At 38.4% G+C, this 21,920-nt stretch overlaps 1 protein-coding gene across 2 annotated transcripts in view; it reads right to left on the bottom strand.

Annotated features, from left to right (window-relative positions):
• The window catches only part of SMYD3 (SET and MYND domain containing 3), a 708,338-nt gene that overhangs the window by 612,348 nt on the left and 74,070 nt on the right, over positions 1-21,920 (bottom strand). The window contains exon 1 of one of the 2 annotated variants that reach the window (XM_088017182.1): positions 16,081-16,130. The exons of the other annotated variant lie outside the window; for it this stretch is intronic. Within the exon in view, the coding sequence (XP_087873308.1) occupies positions 16,081-16,106 (26 nt within the window). The 5' untranslated portion in view covers positions 16,107-16,130. Of the gene's footprint in view, positions 1-16,080; positions 16,131-21,920 lie in introns of those variants that run through there. 2 annotated transcript variants of the gene reach the window in all.

The raw sequence follows: 21,920 nt of genomic DNA on the forward strand, positions 1-21,920 counted from the left end.
TCACAATATACACAAAATATCAAATCATGTTATATGCCTGAAACTAATATAATGTCATATGTCAATTATAGCACAGAATTAAGTACTAACAAATACTATAACATGGATGAACCTTGAAAAAACATGCTAAGTGAAAGAAGTCAATCACAGAAGACCACATATTGTATGATTTCAGTGATAGGAATTGTCCAAAAGAGGCAAATCCACAGAAAAAGAAAATAGATTAGTAGTTGCCAGGGGGTAGGAGAGAAGAAAATTGGGAGGTACAGCATTTCTTTTTGGAGTGATATAAATGTTCTAGAATTACACAGTGGTAATACTTGCAGAACACTGAATATGCTAAAAATCCAAACATACACTTTAAAATGGTTAACGTGGTGAATTTTATGTTATGTGAATTTTATCTCAATTTTTTAAAAATGGGTAAAAAAAAACTGGATAAAGAAGAGATGGTGCAGATTGCAGACCCACCCTGAGAAGAACTGTGGCCCTTCCCTTGGGTCCCAATAAACACCCAGTCACAGGAGAGTGGGTTCACCTTAACCACGGTCAAAGCTTCAAGTGGACACAAGTCAAGCAGGATTAGAAGACAGTGGCCACAAGATGCAAAAGGCAGTAGGAGCTCATGTGTTTACTAAGAGGGGCAGACATGAATTTGATGGCCGATAGTGGCTGTGAGGAGGAACACCCATACCATCAGCCCCACATGTAGACGGAGGAAGGCAGGGTTTCTCAATTAGCACCTGCCATACTTGGGCTTCTATACAGGATGAAAATAGGATTTTCACATTGCCAGATGCAACCCATTAGTGAGTTGTAAAATCAATTTAGTAGGGCATTTTTTAAGTGAACTAAACAAGAGATTAAAGATGAATGGGATAAAATATATACCACATCACAGCTACTAAGGTGTTATTTACCGATTTCAGTTGTAAACATATATGAGTTTGTGCTAACTCAAGATGTAAAATACATTTTTGTGATTTCTGGTCCAAAACAAAAAAATCTGAAAAAAACAATTCTACAGACAGTAAAAATCTCTGCTGCGGACCATTAACATTAAATAGGATGAAAAGTATAGCAAAGGAAATATAGTCAGTAATATTATAACACACCACGGTAAGCATTTCATAATGTGTATGATTGTTGAATCACTATGTTGTACACTTGAAACCAATTTAATTATGTCAACTACACTTCAAATAATTAGAAAAGACAAAAAAATCCATAGGTATAAAACTATTAACTTCTTCAGTAAGTAGGATTAAAAAATTATGTATTTATTAGCCCACAAGAAGTGCATCTAAAGATTTATTACATGAAATATCTATGTTACTAAAATTAAAAATATTCATGTGACTATTATTTTCCTATTAACTTTCTTATTTTTGGAGTTTAATATGTAAGTACAAAACAAAGAGTCTAGAAACCAACCAGTTTCTATGCTTTGGTTTTTATCATCATCGAATCCCCAAATTTTGCTTTACAACTGGAAAAAATACTCATATTTTCATTGTCCCTTTTTGGGACAGTTTAGTATATGCGTTGCCAAAGTAAGCACTCTTTTTGGGAGAGTCTAATCACTCCAACTTACTACATTCATTTGTTAAACATTTATTGTAATCCTACATCTGAAGGTGAGACTGTGGGTTTTTCTTCCTCGGTGTACATGAAATGGAATTTTGGCAATTCACAGAAGAACTGATGATCCCCATGTTTCCCAAACACAAGTGTTCTGCCTAGGAATAGTAGGGATTAAATATCAAGAAAACCTCTCTCAAAAGTTCACAAATAGTGTTTTTATAGCTTCTTACATTCACGTCTTATATTAACGCCTAATGTTGCTTCACACATTGGAGATAGTATTTATACGATAGAGGTTTGGAAACCAACCTCAATTCAATTTTATTTCAAATTTTAATTTTTATTTCATAAATAAAAAAGAGGCATTTTATGACATGGTATCTCAAATCATTTAATTTTTTAAAAGTAAAAATACATTCCTTAATAAATAAGCGAGCTCTGTAACACTTTCAACCCAAAAGGCGGCATGTGGAGTGCCAGTGACATTGTGGTGTTTGGTTGTAAAAATGCATCAACCTGTAATATAATGCTTTCACAGACAGTGGATATGTACTAAACTATATATATACACAATGGTTCAATAAAAAGTTTTTAAAGAATTGATATGTTTATAAACAAATCCCTTGTATGGGTGTTTTGAGTTTGTATATTGTTGCTGTTATTTTGTTTTAAGAATTTATTTTTAAGGAATCTGTACACCCAAAGTGGGTCTTGAACTTAGGACCCCAAGATCAAGAGGTGCGTGCTCCTCCAACCAAACCAGCTAGGTGCCCCTTGTTTTGTTTTTTAGATGTGTTTATTTTCTAACTCTAAATTTTTATCTTCAGATATAAAGAAAACTTCTCGGGATCTATGGTTTTACTCAGCAAATCACCTCCACAAATGACACATAGCAGTTCTGACACATTTCTTGTAGGTTACACAATAGATGGGCACTGATAAAACTTTCTGCAATGGTGGAAACATTCCAAATCCTCACTATCCACACAAAAGCCACTAGCCATAGGTGGCTACTGAACACTTAACATGTAGATATGTAATTAAAATACTCAATTTTTAAGTTTAAATTAATTTAAATAACCACAAGTGTCTACTGGCTATTCTACTAGACAGTGCAGTTCTAAATAACACCTGGCATTTTCTGCTCTGCAGACATCAAGCTATGCTTCATTTTTGCTAGTTATAGAATATTCTGAAGAAACTGACTCACAGTGACGACTGTAGTCACAAGAAGCAAGGATCTCTGGATATTTCTCCCCCATGTTTGAAAACCATCCTTCTGTTTCAGTAGTTATCAGAAGACTGCAATGAATAAGTCTATAAATTTAAGACTAAAGTAATTAAAACAATCAAGAGAAAACACCAAAAAAAGAACAGCTCCCACTAATTATAGGCAAACAGGCTGGGGTATGTACCCAGAAAACAGGAGACCTCTTTCACTTTCACAGGGGGAATTAACTGATACTTAAGCCTGATAAATATGTTAAATAAGGTTGTAAATTACTAGGTCTAATAAGACTTTTCAGTAGTAAAATTTTCAGAACGGTAAAATTTTTCTGAGGGAGTTAAACATTTGTCTAAATCAGTATTTACCAAACTATGGTTTCAGGAATAATTGGATAGCATAAAAAGTTAAGTATGCTACCAAAGGAGTGTTCATGGTTAAACTGGGAAATGCTGGGTTGAACAGAGACAAAATAGCTTTTCTTAGGAAAATTTCTATATAACCTTTACTGAGCTAATGTTCATTCTGAATCTCCAAGAGGAAGATTACAGAAGATTTATGAAATCTATTGGACAAATCATCATGAAAAATAAAGCTCTAATCAGTATTTCTCAATTTTGCCTAAGCAGAAAATGCCAGGTGTTATTTAGAACAAAGAATTACCTGGGGTGCTGGGGCACCTGGGTGACTCAGTCATTAAGCATCTGCCTTCAGCTCAGGTCATGATCCCAGGGTTCTGGGATAGAGCCCCGCATCGGGCTCCCTGCTCAGCAGGAAGCCTGCTTCTCCCTCTCCCATTCCCCTTGCTTGTGTTCCTGCTCTCGCTCTCTCTCTCTCTCTCTCTCTGTGTCAAATAAATAAATAAAATCTTAAAAAAAAAAAAGAGTTACCTGGAGTGCTTGGCAAACACATTAATATCCAGGCCTGGAGATTCTGATTAAAAGGTCTGGCACAAGGAATCTTACTCCAGTTGAATTGTATGGTCCAGCAAGTTTAGGAAATACTGGTCTAGTTCATTCAGTGTATCCAAGGATAATGTGAAACAATATACACACATAAAAACTTACACTATCACACATAAAAGAAAGAAAACAGCTGTCTGCAAAAATGTAGAAAAACTGTAACACAGACTACTGATGGGAATGTAAAATGATATGCCACTTTGGAAAACAGTAGGGCAGTTCCTCAAAAACTTAAAAATAGAACTACCATATGATCCAACAATTACTATCTAGATATATTTACAGAAGAATTTAAAGCAAGGTCTTGAACAGATACTTGTATACCTATGTTCTTGACTGCATTATCCACAAGAGCCAAAAGGTAGAAGCAATCTAAGTGTCTATCTACAGATAAATGGAAAACAAAATGTTGTATATATACCATAGAATATTACTCAGTCTTAATAAGGAAGGAAACTGTAACACCTGCTACAACAGGGATGAACCCTGAAGACATGATGTGAAGTGAAATGAGCCAGGCACATAGGAACAAATTCTATATAATTCCATCTATATGAAGTATCTTCAGTATTCAAATTCATAGAGACAGAAAGGGGAGTGAAAGTTATCGTTAATGAGTACAAAGTTTCAGATCTGCAAGATGAAAAGAACTGTAGAAATGGATGGTGGTGATGGGCGCACAACAATGCAACTGTAGTTAATGTCACTAAATTACAGGCTTCAAAATGGTTAAGAAGATAAATTTGATTTTATGTATTTGACCACAATTTAAAAAGGAAAAACAAAAGGTATTATCAGAATTGTCTGATTACCGAGGTTAGTTCTAGAGGCAGCCTAGAGCCTTTTGATGGCCAAGACACTGTCCTTGCCACCACATCCTATCGTAAATATGGATAACCAGGTAAGGGTTCAAATATAAAGTCATAGGTCCAGCATATCCTGGGTCTAAACAAACTGCATTTTCTCCAGTTCTGCTTATTTGGAAGTGATAATAACCCAAGGAAAAACTTCAGATCACCCAAATTAGCTAACTATAAAGAAAGTGTTTACTAATACACAGAGAATACACATAACCTACTTGAGAAATCAACTTCTCCTGAAGTACTTCCACGACATTCATTACACTTCTAGTCTCAAAATCTACAACTACCATTTTTAAATTATATCATGAAAATAAAAGGGTTGGCTTTTATCTTAAATTTAATTTCTCCACACATTTATTTTAAAGAATTTATCTATTTATTTGAGAGAGAGCACAAGCGGGGTGGGGGGGGTGCACAGAGGGAGAGGGAGAGGGAGAAGCAGACTCCCCCCAAAGCTGAGAGCCCGACAACTCAAAGCTCCATCCCAGGACCCCAGAATCATGACCCGGGCCAAAGGCAGTCACTAAACCAACTGAGCCACCCAGGCACCCCTCTCCACACATTTTTTAATTTATTCAAGCAACAATACATAATTTCCCACTCTTATTATTAAGGCTAATTTATATTTTCTTAAAGCTACACTAACAAACCTGAAAATGAAGTGACTATGTTATGTATTCTAAAACTTTTAATATCTGATCATGAAGACAATAATTACCACTTTGTACTTTGTATTTTAAATTCTGATAGAAGGGACGCCTGGGTGGCTCAGTCGCTTAAGCGGCTGCCTTCAGCTCAGGTCATGACCCCAGTGCCCTCGGATCGAGTCCACATTGGGCTCCTTGCTCAGCAGGGAGCCTGCTTCTCCCTCTGCCTGCAGCTCCCCCTGCTTGTACTCTCACTCACTCTCTCTCGCTCACGCTCTCTCTCTCTCTAACAAATAAATAAATAAAATCTTTTAAATAAATAAATAAATAAATAAATAAATTCTGATAGAAATCTTATCACTGTAGGATTAAGTCAGGATTTTATTTTCTTTTAACCCAAATGTAATTCATGAGAAATAAAAATGTGATTGACAGATCATCTAGTATTACCTCAGACAGCTAAAAACCTAATTTAGAAATTTTTCAAAAAGTCAAAATAGATTTTGAGGGAGATTTATGATGATCAGCCATCCTATAATTCTGCATTTTTTCCATCAATAACATACTGTCCCAAACACCAAATGTCATCCATATATGTTGCAATACTATTTTAAAGTGGGGGGAGAAGTAATCCTTACTACCTTCTGGCTGAAAAAAGTTAAACATTCTTTTTTTTTTTTAATTTTAATTCCGGTATAGTTAACATACAAGCTAAACATTTCTGCAGTAAGTTATGAGAGTTTTCAACAGCATTCTTTTTTTAATTTTTTTAAAGATTTTATTTATTTGAGAGAGAGAGAGCATGAGAAGGGGGACAAAGGGGGCATGTTACATTATAAACTAATAAGAAAAAAGAAGAAAATAATGCCATCACCCAGAAAAACAACCACCATTAATACACACAAAAAGTATATACATAACTTTATGTTTCAAGATCTGGGATACATTTTGTAATTTACTTTTATCAATTGGATTATTTGCCCATGTCACTAAATATCATTAAAAATGAAAATAACATAATAAAATAATTTTTTAAATGAGCAATAATAAAAGATATCTGCCTCATACTGACTACTTACCATGGTCAAGCACTAGACTTAGCACTTGCCATGAGCTCTTTCATCCTCACAAAAAAACCTGTGAGAAAAGTAAAGTCATGCTCATTATACTGATGAACAAACTGAGTACTAATATTTAATGATGTTTAGGGTCACAGGGCAAATAATCAGAATAGTATCTCTTTTTTTAAGATTTATTTATTTATTTTAGAGAGCACAATTGGGAGGAGGGGACAGAGGGAGAGGGGAAAAAAAGACTCCCCATGGAGCAGGGAGCCCGATGCAAGACTTGATCCCAGCAAGGACCCTGAGATCATGACCTGAGCTGTAGAAGGCAGATGCTTAACCGACTGAGCCACCCAGGTGCCCCAGTAATTTTTTTTTAAATTACAAAGTCAAATTTACAGAAATCTCTTCAGGCAGAACCTACAGATGTAGGAACCCTCTCCTCAAATCAACAAGTACATATCAACCAAAAAAAAAAAAAAAAATGACTTTGGAGGTGCAAGAACTAAATTAAAATAAGTGTGCAAACATATTTAAGGTGAAGCTAAGAATCCTGACTTTCATGCAACTAAAATGGAAAGTCTCATGTGTGACTGCTTTAACGGAGTACAAAAGGGAATTCAAACAACCAACAGCCGAATCAAGAGCTTTTAGAGAAAAAGTTCACAAAATCCCTTTCATAATTACAGGGTTGGGGCCTTCTCGTCTGTGACCACCTTTCTGAATGTCCTGGTGTACTTTCCTAAGAGAGGCAGAAATCCCTTCGTGAATGGAACTATGCCCTCGCTGCCATGTGTTGTAAGGGTATCTCTGCCTATTACTTGGTTTAAGGCCATGGGTAATGATGCACACCTGTGAATCGGGTGAACCTCGGTCCTCCGATCTGGTCTTATTATACAGAAGCAAAGTAACACTTAATCTCTGTTTTGTGCCTCTCCCCTTGGCCTTTCACAAGGATGTTCGTATTACAGACACATGAGGAGGAACTTTTCCCCCAAGACTTTGGAAGAGCTCACGAGGAGCCCACAGGAAGATCTAAGGAGCAATTATTGTAAGTAAAATTCATTCTACAGTGGTCCTTTCTTAGATCTCATTCATGGACACTAACTTATTCATAAGTACAAAAATACCTTTGTTTCAAGGTCACTTCACCTAAACGGCCAAGACATGAGTTGTGAAATACTGCAGAATTTGTGATTACAAGGACTCCAAATAATCCCATTTCACCCTCACCAGAATCCTATGAGAAAAGTACCTCCAGTCCACTACAATGATGAGCAAATGGAGGCCCATTTAAAAACAATAAACTGATATTACTCACTACTAATGATCTTTATTTAAGAAATGGCCAAGTCACTCCTTTTCTGATACCATTGGAACTTGAAATCTGCAAGAAATTGGAAGGCATTCTGGAGGGTCCACAGAAAGTGCTGATGCAAGGACAAGGAATGGCTTCTCTTTTTCCCTAAATTAACAACACTGACATTTTACAGTCTGATTCATATAAAAATGCACTCCCCTAAAGCCGCCTTTTTTTTTTTTTAGATTTTATTCATTTGAGAGAGAGAGAGCACAAGCAGGGGGAGGGGCAGAAGGAGAGGGAGAAGTGGGCTTCCCGATGAGAGTGGGGAGCCCGACTCGTGACTTGATCCCAGGACCCGGGGATCATGACCTGTGCCGAAGGCGGACGCTTAATCAACTCAGGCACCAAGGTGCCCCTGCTAAAGCCTTCTTGTCTGAAAAAGTAAAGGAGCTAACCAGCAGTCTGACATTCAAAACAATTCATTGTGTGAGGTAAAAATGATAATACAGTCATTTATGAAACAATACCTAACACTTAGTGGCATTTTACTTTTGCTAGGTACTGCCTCAGCATGTTGCACACGTGAACTCCTTTAGTGTCCCCAACAATCACATGTTACATTTTATTGTCACCCCCGTTTTGCAGATGAGCAAATTAAGACATATTTGGCCAATAACTTGCACAACTGCTTAAAATCAGGACCAGGATTTGAACAAAGCCTGAAGAGGGCCTGCAGTTCAGTGCCTACGCTATCATGTCAAATAGACTCTAAAGGCTTCCTTTGTATTTTTCACTTCACAGCGAGTTAAAGTTGAGTGTCCAGCCACTCTCACTCATCTTCAATCCGTGGAATAAGATGTGAGAGTCCCTCGGGGTTGCCTGGGCGGCTCAGTCGGTTAAGCGTCCAACTCTTGATTTGGGCTCAGGTCATGATCTCAGGGTTTTGAGATCGAGCCCCGCGTTGTGCTCCAAGCTCAGTGTAGTCGGCTTGAGATCCTCTCTCCTCTCCCTCTGCTCCTCCCGCTCACACACACTCTCTCCCTCTCTCAAAATAAATAAATAAAATCTTTAAAAAAAAAGATGCTAGAGTCGCTGGAGCAGCTGTGAGGCCTCCATGAGTTTGTGCACACATTAATGTACATAAAGCACTCATTATAGCGCAAAATAAACACACTGAAAATGTTGCCTGATACTATTATTAGTCTTTTTTTCTCACTACTTTCTCTTTAATGACTTGATGTTCGTATAACCATTCATTCAGTCAACAAGCAGAAAACACCTACAATGGGACAGCCTCTCTAGAAAGCACTGAGGATCACAGGTTATACGTACTCTCATGGCTCTCCCAAGTGAGTGGAGGAATCCCATCTACACCACGTACTGTATCAACGGGTCAGTTCTATAGTATATAAGTGCTCTGGGGCACAGTGGGGTGTAGAATCATACCGAGAGGTACCTTTTCATCAAGCAAGGAAGGGGTGACCTAACAATCCATTAGAGCTAGAGCAAAGGGGACGAAACTAATGGACCTTTAAGGAAAATTTTTCATTAAAAGACTATTGACAAGATTTAGTGAGAAGAGGTAAACAGAGTAAAAGTAGTCACATAAAAAATGAGAAAAGGAAAGACAATGTTATGATAAAGAAATGTACTGATGTGGAACTGGAAACCAGTTGGAGGCTAAGTTAAAAACATTTTTTTCTTTGAACTGGGTATTCAAGGAGGCCAGGCGTCTACAGCTTCCAAATGAATTCATGCGCTGGCACACTGGCAAAGCACAACCATCAAGGCAAACACCAGTTCTACTCCCTCAAACCTTCTGTGAGATGAGCAGGGCAAGAAAGGAATGGATAGCTGATCACTGGAGATAAACTGAGGTAGGAATCAAATGGCTTGGGAAGGAAAGTTAGCCTTCCCATCTCTGCACCTGGCGACTGTCCCCCTAACTTCAAGCTACCCCTCGCATCTTCTAGGATTCTTGCCCACCGACTTCCCATCCAAGGTGCTCCACATACCCAGCGTCAGACTTGAAGCTCTATTGTGTTTAAAATATTCTTATTTAAATGAAAACCTTGCAGGTTTTGTGTATTCCTTGTAGTTGTTTTGCTTTTCACTCTCTTACTTCTTGCATTAACATTTTAGTTCACCTACACATGTTTTGGCATAAGTAGTTTGTTGAACTTCTTCTTATTAGTTCTCCTTTTATCAAGGAATGAGATTATAATAAATGCTGAGCTCTTTTTAATACTTCTGCGTTTGATCCTCAAATTCAACATGCTCCATCTGCTAGTGAGGGGGTACGTGAGGGAGCACAGTGATCTAACACTGTGGTTCACGTCCTCTGCTTTTGCACCTCCTAAAAGAATCTTGTACTCTTCTGACATTTTTAGGTTGACATCTTAAATTTTTATCAGAAATTTAATGGAAGGAGAGGATATCATTTCTAGCACAGTATTTATTTATTTCATTTTATTTTTCCAGCTTTAGTGAAGTATCACTGACAAATAAAAATTATCTATTCAGGGTAACAACATGATGATCTAATACACATACACGCCTTAAGCAGGCTAATGGACACTCCATCACCTCACATAGTTTCTTGCGGTGTGTGTGTGTGTGTGTGTGTGTGTGTGTGTGTGTGTTGAGAACATTTAACATCCACAACCTTAGCAAATTTCAAGTATACAATTCACTACTATAAAGTTACAATGTTGTGCATGAGAACCCTAGAGCCTAGTCATCTTATAAGTTTGTACCCTCTGACCAACATCTCCCTGTTTCCTCCCTTACCCCCTGGAGACCACCATTCTACTCCCTGGTTCAACTTTTTAGATTTCACATATTAATGATATCATACAGTACTTTTCTCTGTCTGGCTTATTTCACTTCACATGACATCCTCCAGATTGATCCATGTTATCTCAAAAGGCAGGATTTCCTTCTTTTTTATGGCTGAATAATATTTCACTACATACATATATGTACATACACATGGGTATACATATACACAGTATATATGTATCTTAAATATATTACTGTTGCAACTTGGGAGCTATAGATTTCACTCATTTACTTAATGAAATGTCCACCAAACAATCTAATTGCTAAGCCTGTCCTCATTGTCAAATCAATAAACAATATCAAACTTCTCTTCAGAAAAAGCCTGACCACATTTTTCAATTCAAATAAATGTGCTAATCTTCTCTGTAAACTTCCCCACCCCTTACACACACACACACACACACACACACACACACACACACACACATGCCAGTCAAGTCCAATTCTAAAAGAAATAAATAAGGCATGGAATCCTGCCATGTATTTGTCAAAAGATAAAATAAGACTCTGCCCTATCTATGATTCTGACCAAAACTCTCTTCACTTTACCATTTATGACTTCTCATTCAGGAGCTAAGAATTCTTAAATGATCCCTTTACTGGAAGAATCAGAAGATTTTGCTCCCTGGGGCAACTATTGAAAGATTCATGCTAGGTGAGAAGCATGACTTTGTCACCTGGGAGAAAAGCAATTTGTGAATGGGAAGTTAAGAAAGGAGAATCAGCCATCTACAAGAGCTCTCAGGAAACCAGTTCTAGGAAAGTGAATATGTACACTGAGCATCTAAATACCATTAAAACCATTTTTGCATGTAAAATCCCTGGAAAGTTCTATGAAACCCCAGGTACACATATATTTCAGTTTAAAGACTAATCTAAGAAACGGCTCCAGAGCTGAACTCATACTGGAAAGCCAAGGAACATAAACTGTGAAAACTGTCCATCATAACATCTAAGCACAGAAGCAGAATTAAGATACAGGACGTGGTGAAAGCCATAAATATGTAAGTTCAACATAAGGGAGCAGAATGTAGACTCTGTAAGCATAAAACACAGGGTTTGGATCCAGCTCTACCACTTATGAGCTATGGGACATTGAATAAATTCCTTTATCCCCCTTTGTTTTTGAGCCTTATTGAGATATAATGGATAAATAATACTGTATAAGTTTAAAGTATACAACATAATTACTTAATATATGTATATATTGTGAAATGATTACCACAACAAGGTTGGTCAACACATCCATCACTTCACAGAGCTACAGTATTTTCAGGGGTGAGAACCTTTAAGATCTATTCTCTTAGCAACTTTCAAATACACAATACAGTGCTGTTGACTACAGTCACCATGATGTACATGACATTAGATTTTGTATCCTGTAACTCTACTGAATTCACTTATTTTAACAGTTATTTAGTAGAGTCTTTCAGATTTTATATATAGAAATCATGTCATCTACAAATTTATTTCTTCCTTTCTGATTCAGATGCGTTTTGTTTCTTTCCTTGCCTAATTGCTCTGGCTGGGACTTGCAGTACCATGTTGAATAGGAATTGTGAGAATGATCACCCTTGTCTTGTTCCTCGTTTTACAGAAAAAGCTTTTCAACACTTCACCATTTCACCATTGAGTATGATGATCGACATACACATATCAATAAATGTGATATATCGCATTAACAGAATGAAAGATAAAAACCATACAATCATCTCAGCAAATGCAGAAATAGCATTTGACAAAATTCAACACTCATGATAAAAACTCTCAACACATTAGGTCAAGAAGGAACACACCTCAGAGGCGCCTGGGTGGCTCAGTTTTTAAGCGTCTGCCTTCAGCTCAGGTCATGATCTCAGGGTCCTGGGATTGAGCCCACACATCGGGCTCCCAGCTCAGCAGGGAGCCTGCTTCTCCCTCTCCCTCTCCCCCTGCTTGTGTTCCCTCTCTCGCTGTCTCTTTCTCTGTCAAATAAATAAATAAAATCTTTAAAAAAAAAAAAAAAGAACAAACACACCTCAACATAATAAAGGTCACATATGTCCTTTACTGAAGGCTCAGCTTCCTCATCTATAAAACATGAGTGTGGGGCACCTGGGTGGCTCAGTCGGTTGAGCGTCCAACTCTTGGTTTCAGCTCAGGTCATGATCTCAGAGTTGTGAGATGGAGCTCCGAGTCGGGCTTCATGCTCAGCACAGAATCCACTGGAAATTCTCTCTCTCCCTCTCCCTCTGGCCCTCCCCCCACTCACTTGCACTCTCTCTCTCTCTAAATAAAATCTAAAAAAAAAAAAAAAAATACAAGTGATGGTAAAAATTTCATGATGATGATGATGGTGTGACATAACAATTTTATTTTACTATTTCACTGAAATGTTGTAAGGACTGGATGATATAACATGAAGCACTTAACACCAAACCTAGCATATCACTCAGTAAATACTAACAGCCAGCAGTTCAGGCTATGAGTAAGAAAAAACTTGTTAACAGTCAACTCCGACAAAACGGAAACAAATTATTTTCAATTACAAGTCTGTCCTATGTCTCTTAAAATTGCCTTTCATGAATCTAACCCCAATCAGAACACAGTTTAGGAAGAGCATAAAAATTTTCCCTTCTTACTAGTAAGTCACCTAAGGGATAAATAGCAATAAGAAGATTCTGCTATTTTGAAGCCACTCACAAATCTTTATCTGAATTTCAAATGGTTTAAGGTGCCCAGAGTCTAATAGCATATGACACAGTTAACAACAAAGAAAATGAATCAAGAGAGCTGAGTTAGAAAACCCCTACAGGTGTTAAGACATAGTCTTTTGCAAACCAAGAGATTAGGAATTTAATTTGTGCAAGTACGGAGAGGACTTCTAGTCATTTGTCTGGGAGAGCTTAGTACAGATAAGAACTTAATTTGCCTGAATGACCTAGACTTAATTTCACAAACATTCTCACTTCTGAAAGGTGCCTGGAGCTTTGCCTTTGAGTGGACGTCCAAAAAAAAAAAAAGAAAATATTTCTAGAAATGAAGGAATTACCTTAATAACTCATAAAAAGTAAGGCATTGCTAGACATCTGTTAAGAATGAATAACATGAGGGCACCTGGGTGGCTCAGTTGGTTAAGCGACTGCCTTCGGCTCAGGTCATGATCCTGGAGTCCCAGGATCGAGTCCCGCATCGGGCTCCCTGCTTGGTGGGGAGTCTGCTTCTCCCTCTGACCCTCTTCCCTCTTGTGCTCTCTATCTCTCATTCTCTCTCTCTCAAATAAATAATTAAAATCTTAAAAAAAAAGAATGAATAACATGAATATATAATCAACGAATTGCCCCACAGATCAAGTTTATTCAAGATCTCAAGCAGTTAATTCCATTCCATTTCAAACTTTGCTACAACTAGTTTCGTTCTTAATTTTTACCTCCCCATTTACTAAGGTAAATCAAAAGACTCGATTATATCAGTTGCCTCTAAAAACAAAGAACATAATGAAAAAAAGGCGAAGAAGATATGGCATAGTTTCCCAATGCTATTGTGGAAGTACTGCCCAAAATCACTGCTTATTTTACTACTGAACAAACTATGAAACAGTATATCACTACACGGAGCAAACAGCAGGTAAGCAAAGAATCAAGACATCTCAATGCTACAACCATAGGATAATGTGTTACCACATTTGTCCCAAAGGCAACTCTGGAACGAATTCTATTTATCTAATAAGGTGGGACAATTTACTATATAAACGAACAAAATCCTCCAAAGAATATCAAAAATAAAAAAAGACATATTGTCCAATATATTGTGATCTGGGAAAGAAAACGTACTAATCTTAGTAAATGGAACTTTCACATCAGAGATATTATCTAACAGGTGCTGTTTTTCTAAACCCATTCAAGCTGGCTCCCTGAGTTTGCAACAGGATCTCTGCCTATTTCTAAATTTGATGGAAACTTATGTATGATTTACACTGGTACCATATGGGGACAGATTCTATGAACCTTTATAAGTTGAGGTATCTAATGACACTGCATTATTAAAAGGGATTTCCTATAACAGTGATTTAGCAATGGCATCCTAGCTAATCTTATCACACCATTATTAGAGCAAGTTCTCTATTTTAAGCTATATAGTTTTCAAGAAGCAATACCAAATCCTATAAATAATTGTATTTAAGTGTTAAATGTACCATTTCATTTGGAAACTAGATTTATTTTAAGGTAATCTGTGATGTTTTGCCTTTCTCTGAGAAATTGGGTGGGTGACTGAATAAGTGAATTACAGCATGCATGCAACTTTTTTGGTCCCCTTAATTTCCTTAAAGTTGAGTAACAAAATGCAGTATGAAGAAAGAATACTTGTAAAATCAATACCATAACTGATTGCTTCAAAACAGAAAAACTGACTACTGGCTATAAAAGCCAGAGGAAAATGCCAGGCTTATAACAAGGTAAAAATACTAAAAATATTTGATATTTGCAAACAAACTTAACCCCTGTAGTTCCTCTCACAAATATCCGAGAGACAGACAGAAACATAGACAGACAGAGACAGAAAGAGATGGACTCACAGGCCACATACGTGAAGTGGTCTCACCTGTCTTTTAAGATTGATTCTCCCAAAACAAGGATGATTGTCTTTCCAGTATTTCTTTTTCAACCTTTATAGTCCAGAAATACCCACATACAGAGAACTAGAAGGACACTCATCACACATCATAAATCACAGTGGACAGGTCAACTTCATGCTTAGTCAATTCCTCATTCAACACTCTTTCCCAGTTAAAGGCAGCCTCACCTCCTCTGGGTAATTAACTGCCATGTAATCATCACTTGTTTTTGTTTTGTTTTGTTTTGTTTAAGATTTTATTTATTTATTTGACAGAGAGAGACACAGTGAGAGAGGGAACACAAGCAGGGGGAGTGGGAGAGGGAGAAGCAGGTCCCCCGCCGAGCAGGGAGCCCAATGTGGGGCCCAATCCCAGGACCGTGGGATTATGACCTGGGCCGAAGGCAGATGCTTAACGACTGAGTCACCCAGGCACCCATCACTTGGATTGTTGAGCACTATTCTTTCACATGAAACTTTTTAAGAGAACTGTTTTCCAGGGCGCCTGGGTGGCTCATTGGTTAAGCAACTGCTGCCTTCGGCTCAGGTCATGATCCTGGAGTCCCGGGATCGAGTCCCACATCGGGCTCCCTGCTCAGCAGAGAGTCTGCTTCTCCCTCTGACCTTCCCCCCTCTCATGCTCTCTCTCTCATTCTCTCTCTCAAATAAATAAATAAAATCTTTAAAAAAATGCTGAAATCCACAAAACTACTAAATTCTTTAACTTCCAAAGGAAGGAATATGAAACGAAAGGGTGTACATCATCCACGGTGAAACCTGACAAGGGAATGTGGCACTATCAAAAAAAAAAAAAAGAGAGAGAACTGTTTTCCTTATTTTCCTCCCACTTTTTCCAGACAGAAAAGTTGAGGGGGAAAAAATACAACGGTCACTACTATACCCTTTACCCAGATTCAACGTGTGTTAGCGATTTGCCACGTCAGCTCCATCTCCCCAACACACACACACACACACACACACACACACACACACCCTACCTCTTTATGTTCTTTTGCTCATCCATCTGAAAACGGCAGCGGTCACAACCATCCCAAGAGCCTCCAGCATGTGATTCCTAGGAATAATGTCTCTGATATAATCACATACTATTATCCCACCCAAGAACATAAACAATGATCACATAATATTATCTACTATACAATCTGTGTTCAAATGTCTCCAATTGTTGAAAGAATGTTTGTTACAACTTCCCCCTTCAACCTGGATCCAGTCTAAGTTCATACTTCACAAGTGTTAATTATGCTTCAATTTCCTTTAGTCTAGAAAATTCTTTCACACAGTCTCTTTTTTGCGATGACTTTTTGAAACGTTCCAAAAAACTGTTGTCTTATTAAGTGTCATGCATTTTGAACTTATGTGACTTTTTTCCTCTTGAGGCCATTTACCTTGTTTCTCTATCCCCTGTGTTTCCTAAAACCTTGAAGTTCAGTATAGGTTTGATTAGATTCAGGTGAAACTTTTTTAAGATTTTTATTTATTTGTCAGAGAGAGAAAGCACAAGCAGGGGGAGTGGCCGGCAGAGGGAGAAGCAGGCTCCCTGCTGAGCAAGGAGACCAATGCGGGACTCGATCCCAGAACCCTGGGATCATGACCCGAGCCGAAGGCAGACGCCTAATGGACTGAGCCGCCCAGGTGTCCCTCAGGTGAAATATTTTTGCAAGAGTATCTCAAAGTGTTGATTTTCTATCATTCATCTATACTTATGCGAAGGCATTCTTCTGTAAGGTAGAGCTTTCCTTTTTGTTTTTCTCCCCCTACCAACTACCCTTTTTGTACCACTACAGACCAAGACATTTTTACTTATTCAAAATATTACAATCAATTAGAATTATTATTCTTTCTTGATATTTAAATTATCCCAAACTTAAAAAAATAAATACATAAAAAATTAAAATAAAAAATAAATTGTCCCAAACTTGACAGTTAAGAGCTTTTAACTGTAAGCTGCTGTTTTTTAAAACCTGGGTTCTAATACAATGTGACTTAAAAAGTCATCTCCTTTGGGGCGCCTGGGTGGCTCAGTCAGTTGGTCATCCACCTCTTGATTTCAGCTCAGGTCATGATCTCAGGGTAGTGAGATTGACCCATCAGGCTCTGTGCTCAGTGGGGAATCTGCTTGGGATTCTCTCTCCCTCTCCTCTGTGTCTCCCCTCCACACGGGTGTGTGTGCACGTGCTCTCAAATACATAAACAAATCTTAAAAAAAAAAAGTCATCTACTTGTTTAAAGGTTATTTCCCAACTAAAGAATATCACCCTTTCATTCAAATTTATTTAAATTTAATTAACATATATTGTATTATTAGTTTCAGTGGTAGAGGTCAGTGATTCATCAGTTGTATATAACACCCAGGGCTCATTATATCAAGTGCCCTCCTTAATGCCCATCACCCAGTTACCCATCCCCCCACCCCTCCCCTCCAGCAACTCTCAGTTTATTTCCTTTGATTAAGAATCTCTTATGGTTTGTCTCCCTCTGATTTCGTCTTCTTATATTTTACCCTCCCACATTCATTTAAATTAATTCAAAATCATTTGCTAAATATTTGCCATGTGCCAGATACTTTTTAGGTGTTAGGGATATATTAATAAACGTTTAACAGAGACCCTATGATTATGGGGCTGACATTATAGTTTATGAAGACAAACAACAGCCAGAGAAATAACTGTGTAATATATCAGATGGTGTTAAATGCTTAGAAAAAAATAAAGCAGCATGGTGATGAAGAATGATAGAGTACAGATACTTTAGAGAGAGCCCCTCTGATAAGATGACATTGGGCAGAGACCCAAATAAATTTGAGGGAGTAGCCTGTAGCATCTGGAGGATGAGAAACCCAGGCAACGGGAACAGGAAAAAACCCTGCTTGGAGTGTTTCACAAACAGCAAAAAGATAGTGTGGCTGGGGTCCAGTGTGCTGGGGCTAGTTGTAGGAAATAAGATCAGTCAAGAATGGACCCTAATGTTTTCCTGTACTCGGCATGCACACAAGATTTGTTTTGCATTTTTATCATAAAGTAATTAATTTTCAAGCAGGTGACTGAGCATGGTCCTCATAGTGGGTCAAAGAGTGGCCCTCAAAAAGATACAAACACATCCTAAGCCCAGGAACTTGTGAATGTGACCTTATTTGGAAAACGGATATTTGCAGATATAATTAAATTAAAGATCTCGAGAAGAGATGATCTGAGATTCCCTGGCTGGGCCCTAAATCTAGTGATGACTATCCCAATAAGAGGCAGAAGATGAGAAGATGCAGAGAGTAGGCCACACGAAGACAGATACAGAGACTGGACTTGCAACCACAAGCCAAGGAACACCTCAAGCCACCATTAAACACTTGTGAAAGGCAGACCTAAATACATTTATAGAAAACCCAATAAATAAGAAATCAAATTGATCAACAGATTCAAAGCAATCCCAATCCAAATCCCAGTAGGCATTTTTATAGAAATAGACAAACTGATTCTATAATTTATATGGAAAAGCAAAGACCTAAAATAGCTAGAACAAATTTCACAAAGAACAAAGGTGGACAACTCATAGTACCTGATGTCAAGACTTACTATAAAGCTACAGTAATCAAGACAGCATAGTATTGACATAAAGATAAATATATACATCAATAAAACAGAACAGAGTATCCAGAAAGAGACTCTCGTATCTTGTCAATGGGTTTTCCACAAAGGTGCTATGCATTGAATACAATGCCCCCGAAATTCATGTCTACCCGGAATGTGACCTTATTTGCAAACAGGGTTTTTGCAAATGTCATTGGTTAAGATGAGGTCATACTACATTGGGTGGATCCTAAATTCAGTGAATGGTGTCTTATAAGAAAATAACACATGGAGAGGACACGCAGGAAGAAAGCATGTGACAGTAGAGGCAGAGCTTGGAGTCATATGACTACAAACCAAGAAACGCAAGGAGCAGGGGGACCACCAGAAGCTCCGAAGACTCGACGAATGATTCTCCACTACAGCCTTTTTTTTTTTTTTTTTTTTTTTGACAGAGAGAGGGAAAGAAAGTACAAGCAGGGGGAGTGGCAGAGGGAGAGGGAGAAGCAGTTTCCCTGCTGAGCAGGGAGCCCAATGGGGGGCTTGATCCCAGGACCCTGGGATCATGACCTGAGCCGAAGGCAGACACTTAACCAACTGAGCCACCCAGGCGCCCCACTACAGCCTTTAGAGAAAGCCCTGCCAACACCCTGATTTCAAACTCCTGATCTCCAGAACTCTGAGAGAATGAATTTCTCTTTTAAGCCACCAAATCTGTACTAATTTATTATGGCAGCTCTAGGAAACTCATAGTTTTTTGTTGCTTTGGTTGGCTGGTTTTAATGGAGGTAAAATTCACGTAATGAGAAGCTCACCTGAGCATGGGTCTTTACGGTCCCACTGGCCTGGATTCCACTCCTGCATCTATCGCTTCCCATACTTACCACAGCAAGCTGCCAATCGTCACCTCATTTTCTTAACTATGAAATGGCGCTGTAGTCTGACCTGCCTTGTAGTTATTAGGATTCCTGGGTAGAAAGCAGTGGTTCCCCACTTTACCATGCATCAGAGCCACCTGTAGGGCTTGTGAAAAAATAAACTGCTGGCTCCCACTCACAGTTCCTGATTCGGTGGGTCTGGGGTGAGGGCTGACTACCTGCATTGCTAACAAGTTCCACAGGAGGCTGAGGCTGCTGCTCCTAAGGACACACTAAGAACCAATGCACAGAGTTTGGGATAAAACAGATGTTCAAGAAATGATCCTCTCTTCTTCCTCTACTCTTCCCTGTCCAGAAGTCAAACTGTCATTAACCTATGAAAATAAAATATATTTGAATATATATTACATAATCAATCCTTTAGCAAGAACTACCGGTCCCCAACACATCTACTCAATATACAAATGGAAAATGGCCAGACCATATATAAAAGTAGAATTCTGGGGCGCCTGGGTGGCTCAGTCATTAAGCGTCTGCCTTCAGCTCAGGCCACGTGGGATCGAGCCCCATGTCAGGCTCCGTGCTCGGCGGGAAGCCTGCTTCTCCCTCTCTCACTCCCCCTGCTTATGTTCCTGCTCTCGCTATCTCTTTCTCTGTCAAATAAATAAATAAATAAAATCTTAAAAAAAAAAAAAAAGAATTCTGACCCACAACTTGCGGCATCCAGCCCAGGAAACCATAATAGGTTGGTTACAACAGTAACCAGTACAGGAAGTCAAGCAATAACTTCTGTAATGATCAGCCCCAAATGACCATGACTTGATTACAGACAGCTTCCCTCATTTTTGCCCCTACTTCAACTTAGGACCAACAGAGAAAATTAAAAATGCACCAAACCAATCACATAGAATATCCTTCTAATTAGCCTGCCTCCAGCTTCCCCATACGAATAGCTCCGATCAGAGCACACCTGAACTTCCCTTTTTTCCACCAAAAAGCATTCCCACTCCACTGCCTGCCTTTGAATCTCTGCCGAATGAAAGTGATGTGGTCTGACTCCTTTACTACATCAAGCTCTGAATAAATAGCCATTGGTTGTTCTCATTTGGATGGTCTTCATTTGCTTCCACAACTAGGAAAATAACTTATAATTCTCATTTTATTTTTGTGTTTTTCACTTTGTAACTTAAATATTCCTTCCAAGACAGCATGATAGTTGGGGGTGGGGAGGTCCTACTTTAGAACCAGAGAAAACTGGCTTGCAAAATCTTACTCCTTTAGGGGCGCCTGGGTGGCTCAGTCATTAAGCGTCTGCCTTCGGCTCAGGTCATGATCCCAGAGTCCTGGGATCAAGCCCCGCATCAGGCTCCCTGCTCCGTGGGAAGCCTGCTTCTCCCTCTACCAGTCCCTCTGCTTGTGTTCCCTCTCTCGCTATGTCTCTCTGTCAAATAAATAAAAATCTTAAAAAAAAAATCTTATTCCTTTAGCTATGATGTTATGTAAATTCTATAATCTCTTTGAACATAAGTTACCCCATGCATGTCCCCAACCCAAGGAATGATAAGCACCAGCTGTTTAGGACTGTCCTAAAAAGAGACTGTGACCACAAAGAAGAACAGAACAAAGTGCTTAATGAAGTTACCTGCTTTGCGTAGGTTATGATTCTCACCATTGAAATATTTAATCCTGTGATTCAATAACCTTTTGCTATTAAGTCTGAGAGTTGTTTTTTAAGTTATGTTATTAGGAGTACAGGACCAACTCCCTCATCTCAGAAAGTAAAGGATGGGCATTCTAGCATGGATATACTGTTTTGACTACAAGGGAAAGAAAACCACCAAAACCAGTTCATGTAAAATATCGGGGACAGAACCAAAGTACATCCAGGACTCACAAGGGCTGGATTTGAACTGATACTTGACCAGATGACCTTCTTGGTAAATGCTGGGTTTGATCACTGCCATTTATCTCTCTACTAGCTTCCTCTGCTTACTCAGCCTGCACAGGACCCTTAAAAACAGCCACCCCAAAATGGTAATGATCTATAACTCCAGAAGAATCTGGGTTATACACGGGTGTATGTATCTGTCAGAGTTCACCTAATGGTACACTTAATACGTACACATTTCACTGCAAGTTTTGGATCTCTTTTCGTGTCTGTCTCCCTCATTAAACTGTAATATATCAAAGACAAAAAGGGAATCATATTCAACTCCGAATCCCCAATATTAGCACAAAACCTGCCATGTTGCCAAATCTCAATACATTTTCATTATAAAACAAAGAAAAACGTAAAAACCTGAGAAATTTTACCTATTGGGATTCATTCTGCAAGATGTGTTAGAAATTCTCATTTTAATTTAGTGATTACATTCTAGT

The sequence above is a fragment of the Eumetopias jubatus genome, unplaced genomic scaffold, assembly GCF_037043125.1.
Source record: "Eumetopias jubatus isolate StellerSeaLion01/CBP00866 unplaced genomic scaffold, mEumJub1_p1.0 scaffold_12, whole genome shotgun sequence".
Classification (NCBI taxonomy): Eukaryota; Metazoa; Chordata; class Mammalia; order Carnivora; family Otariidae; genus Eumetopias; species Eumetopias jubatus.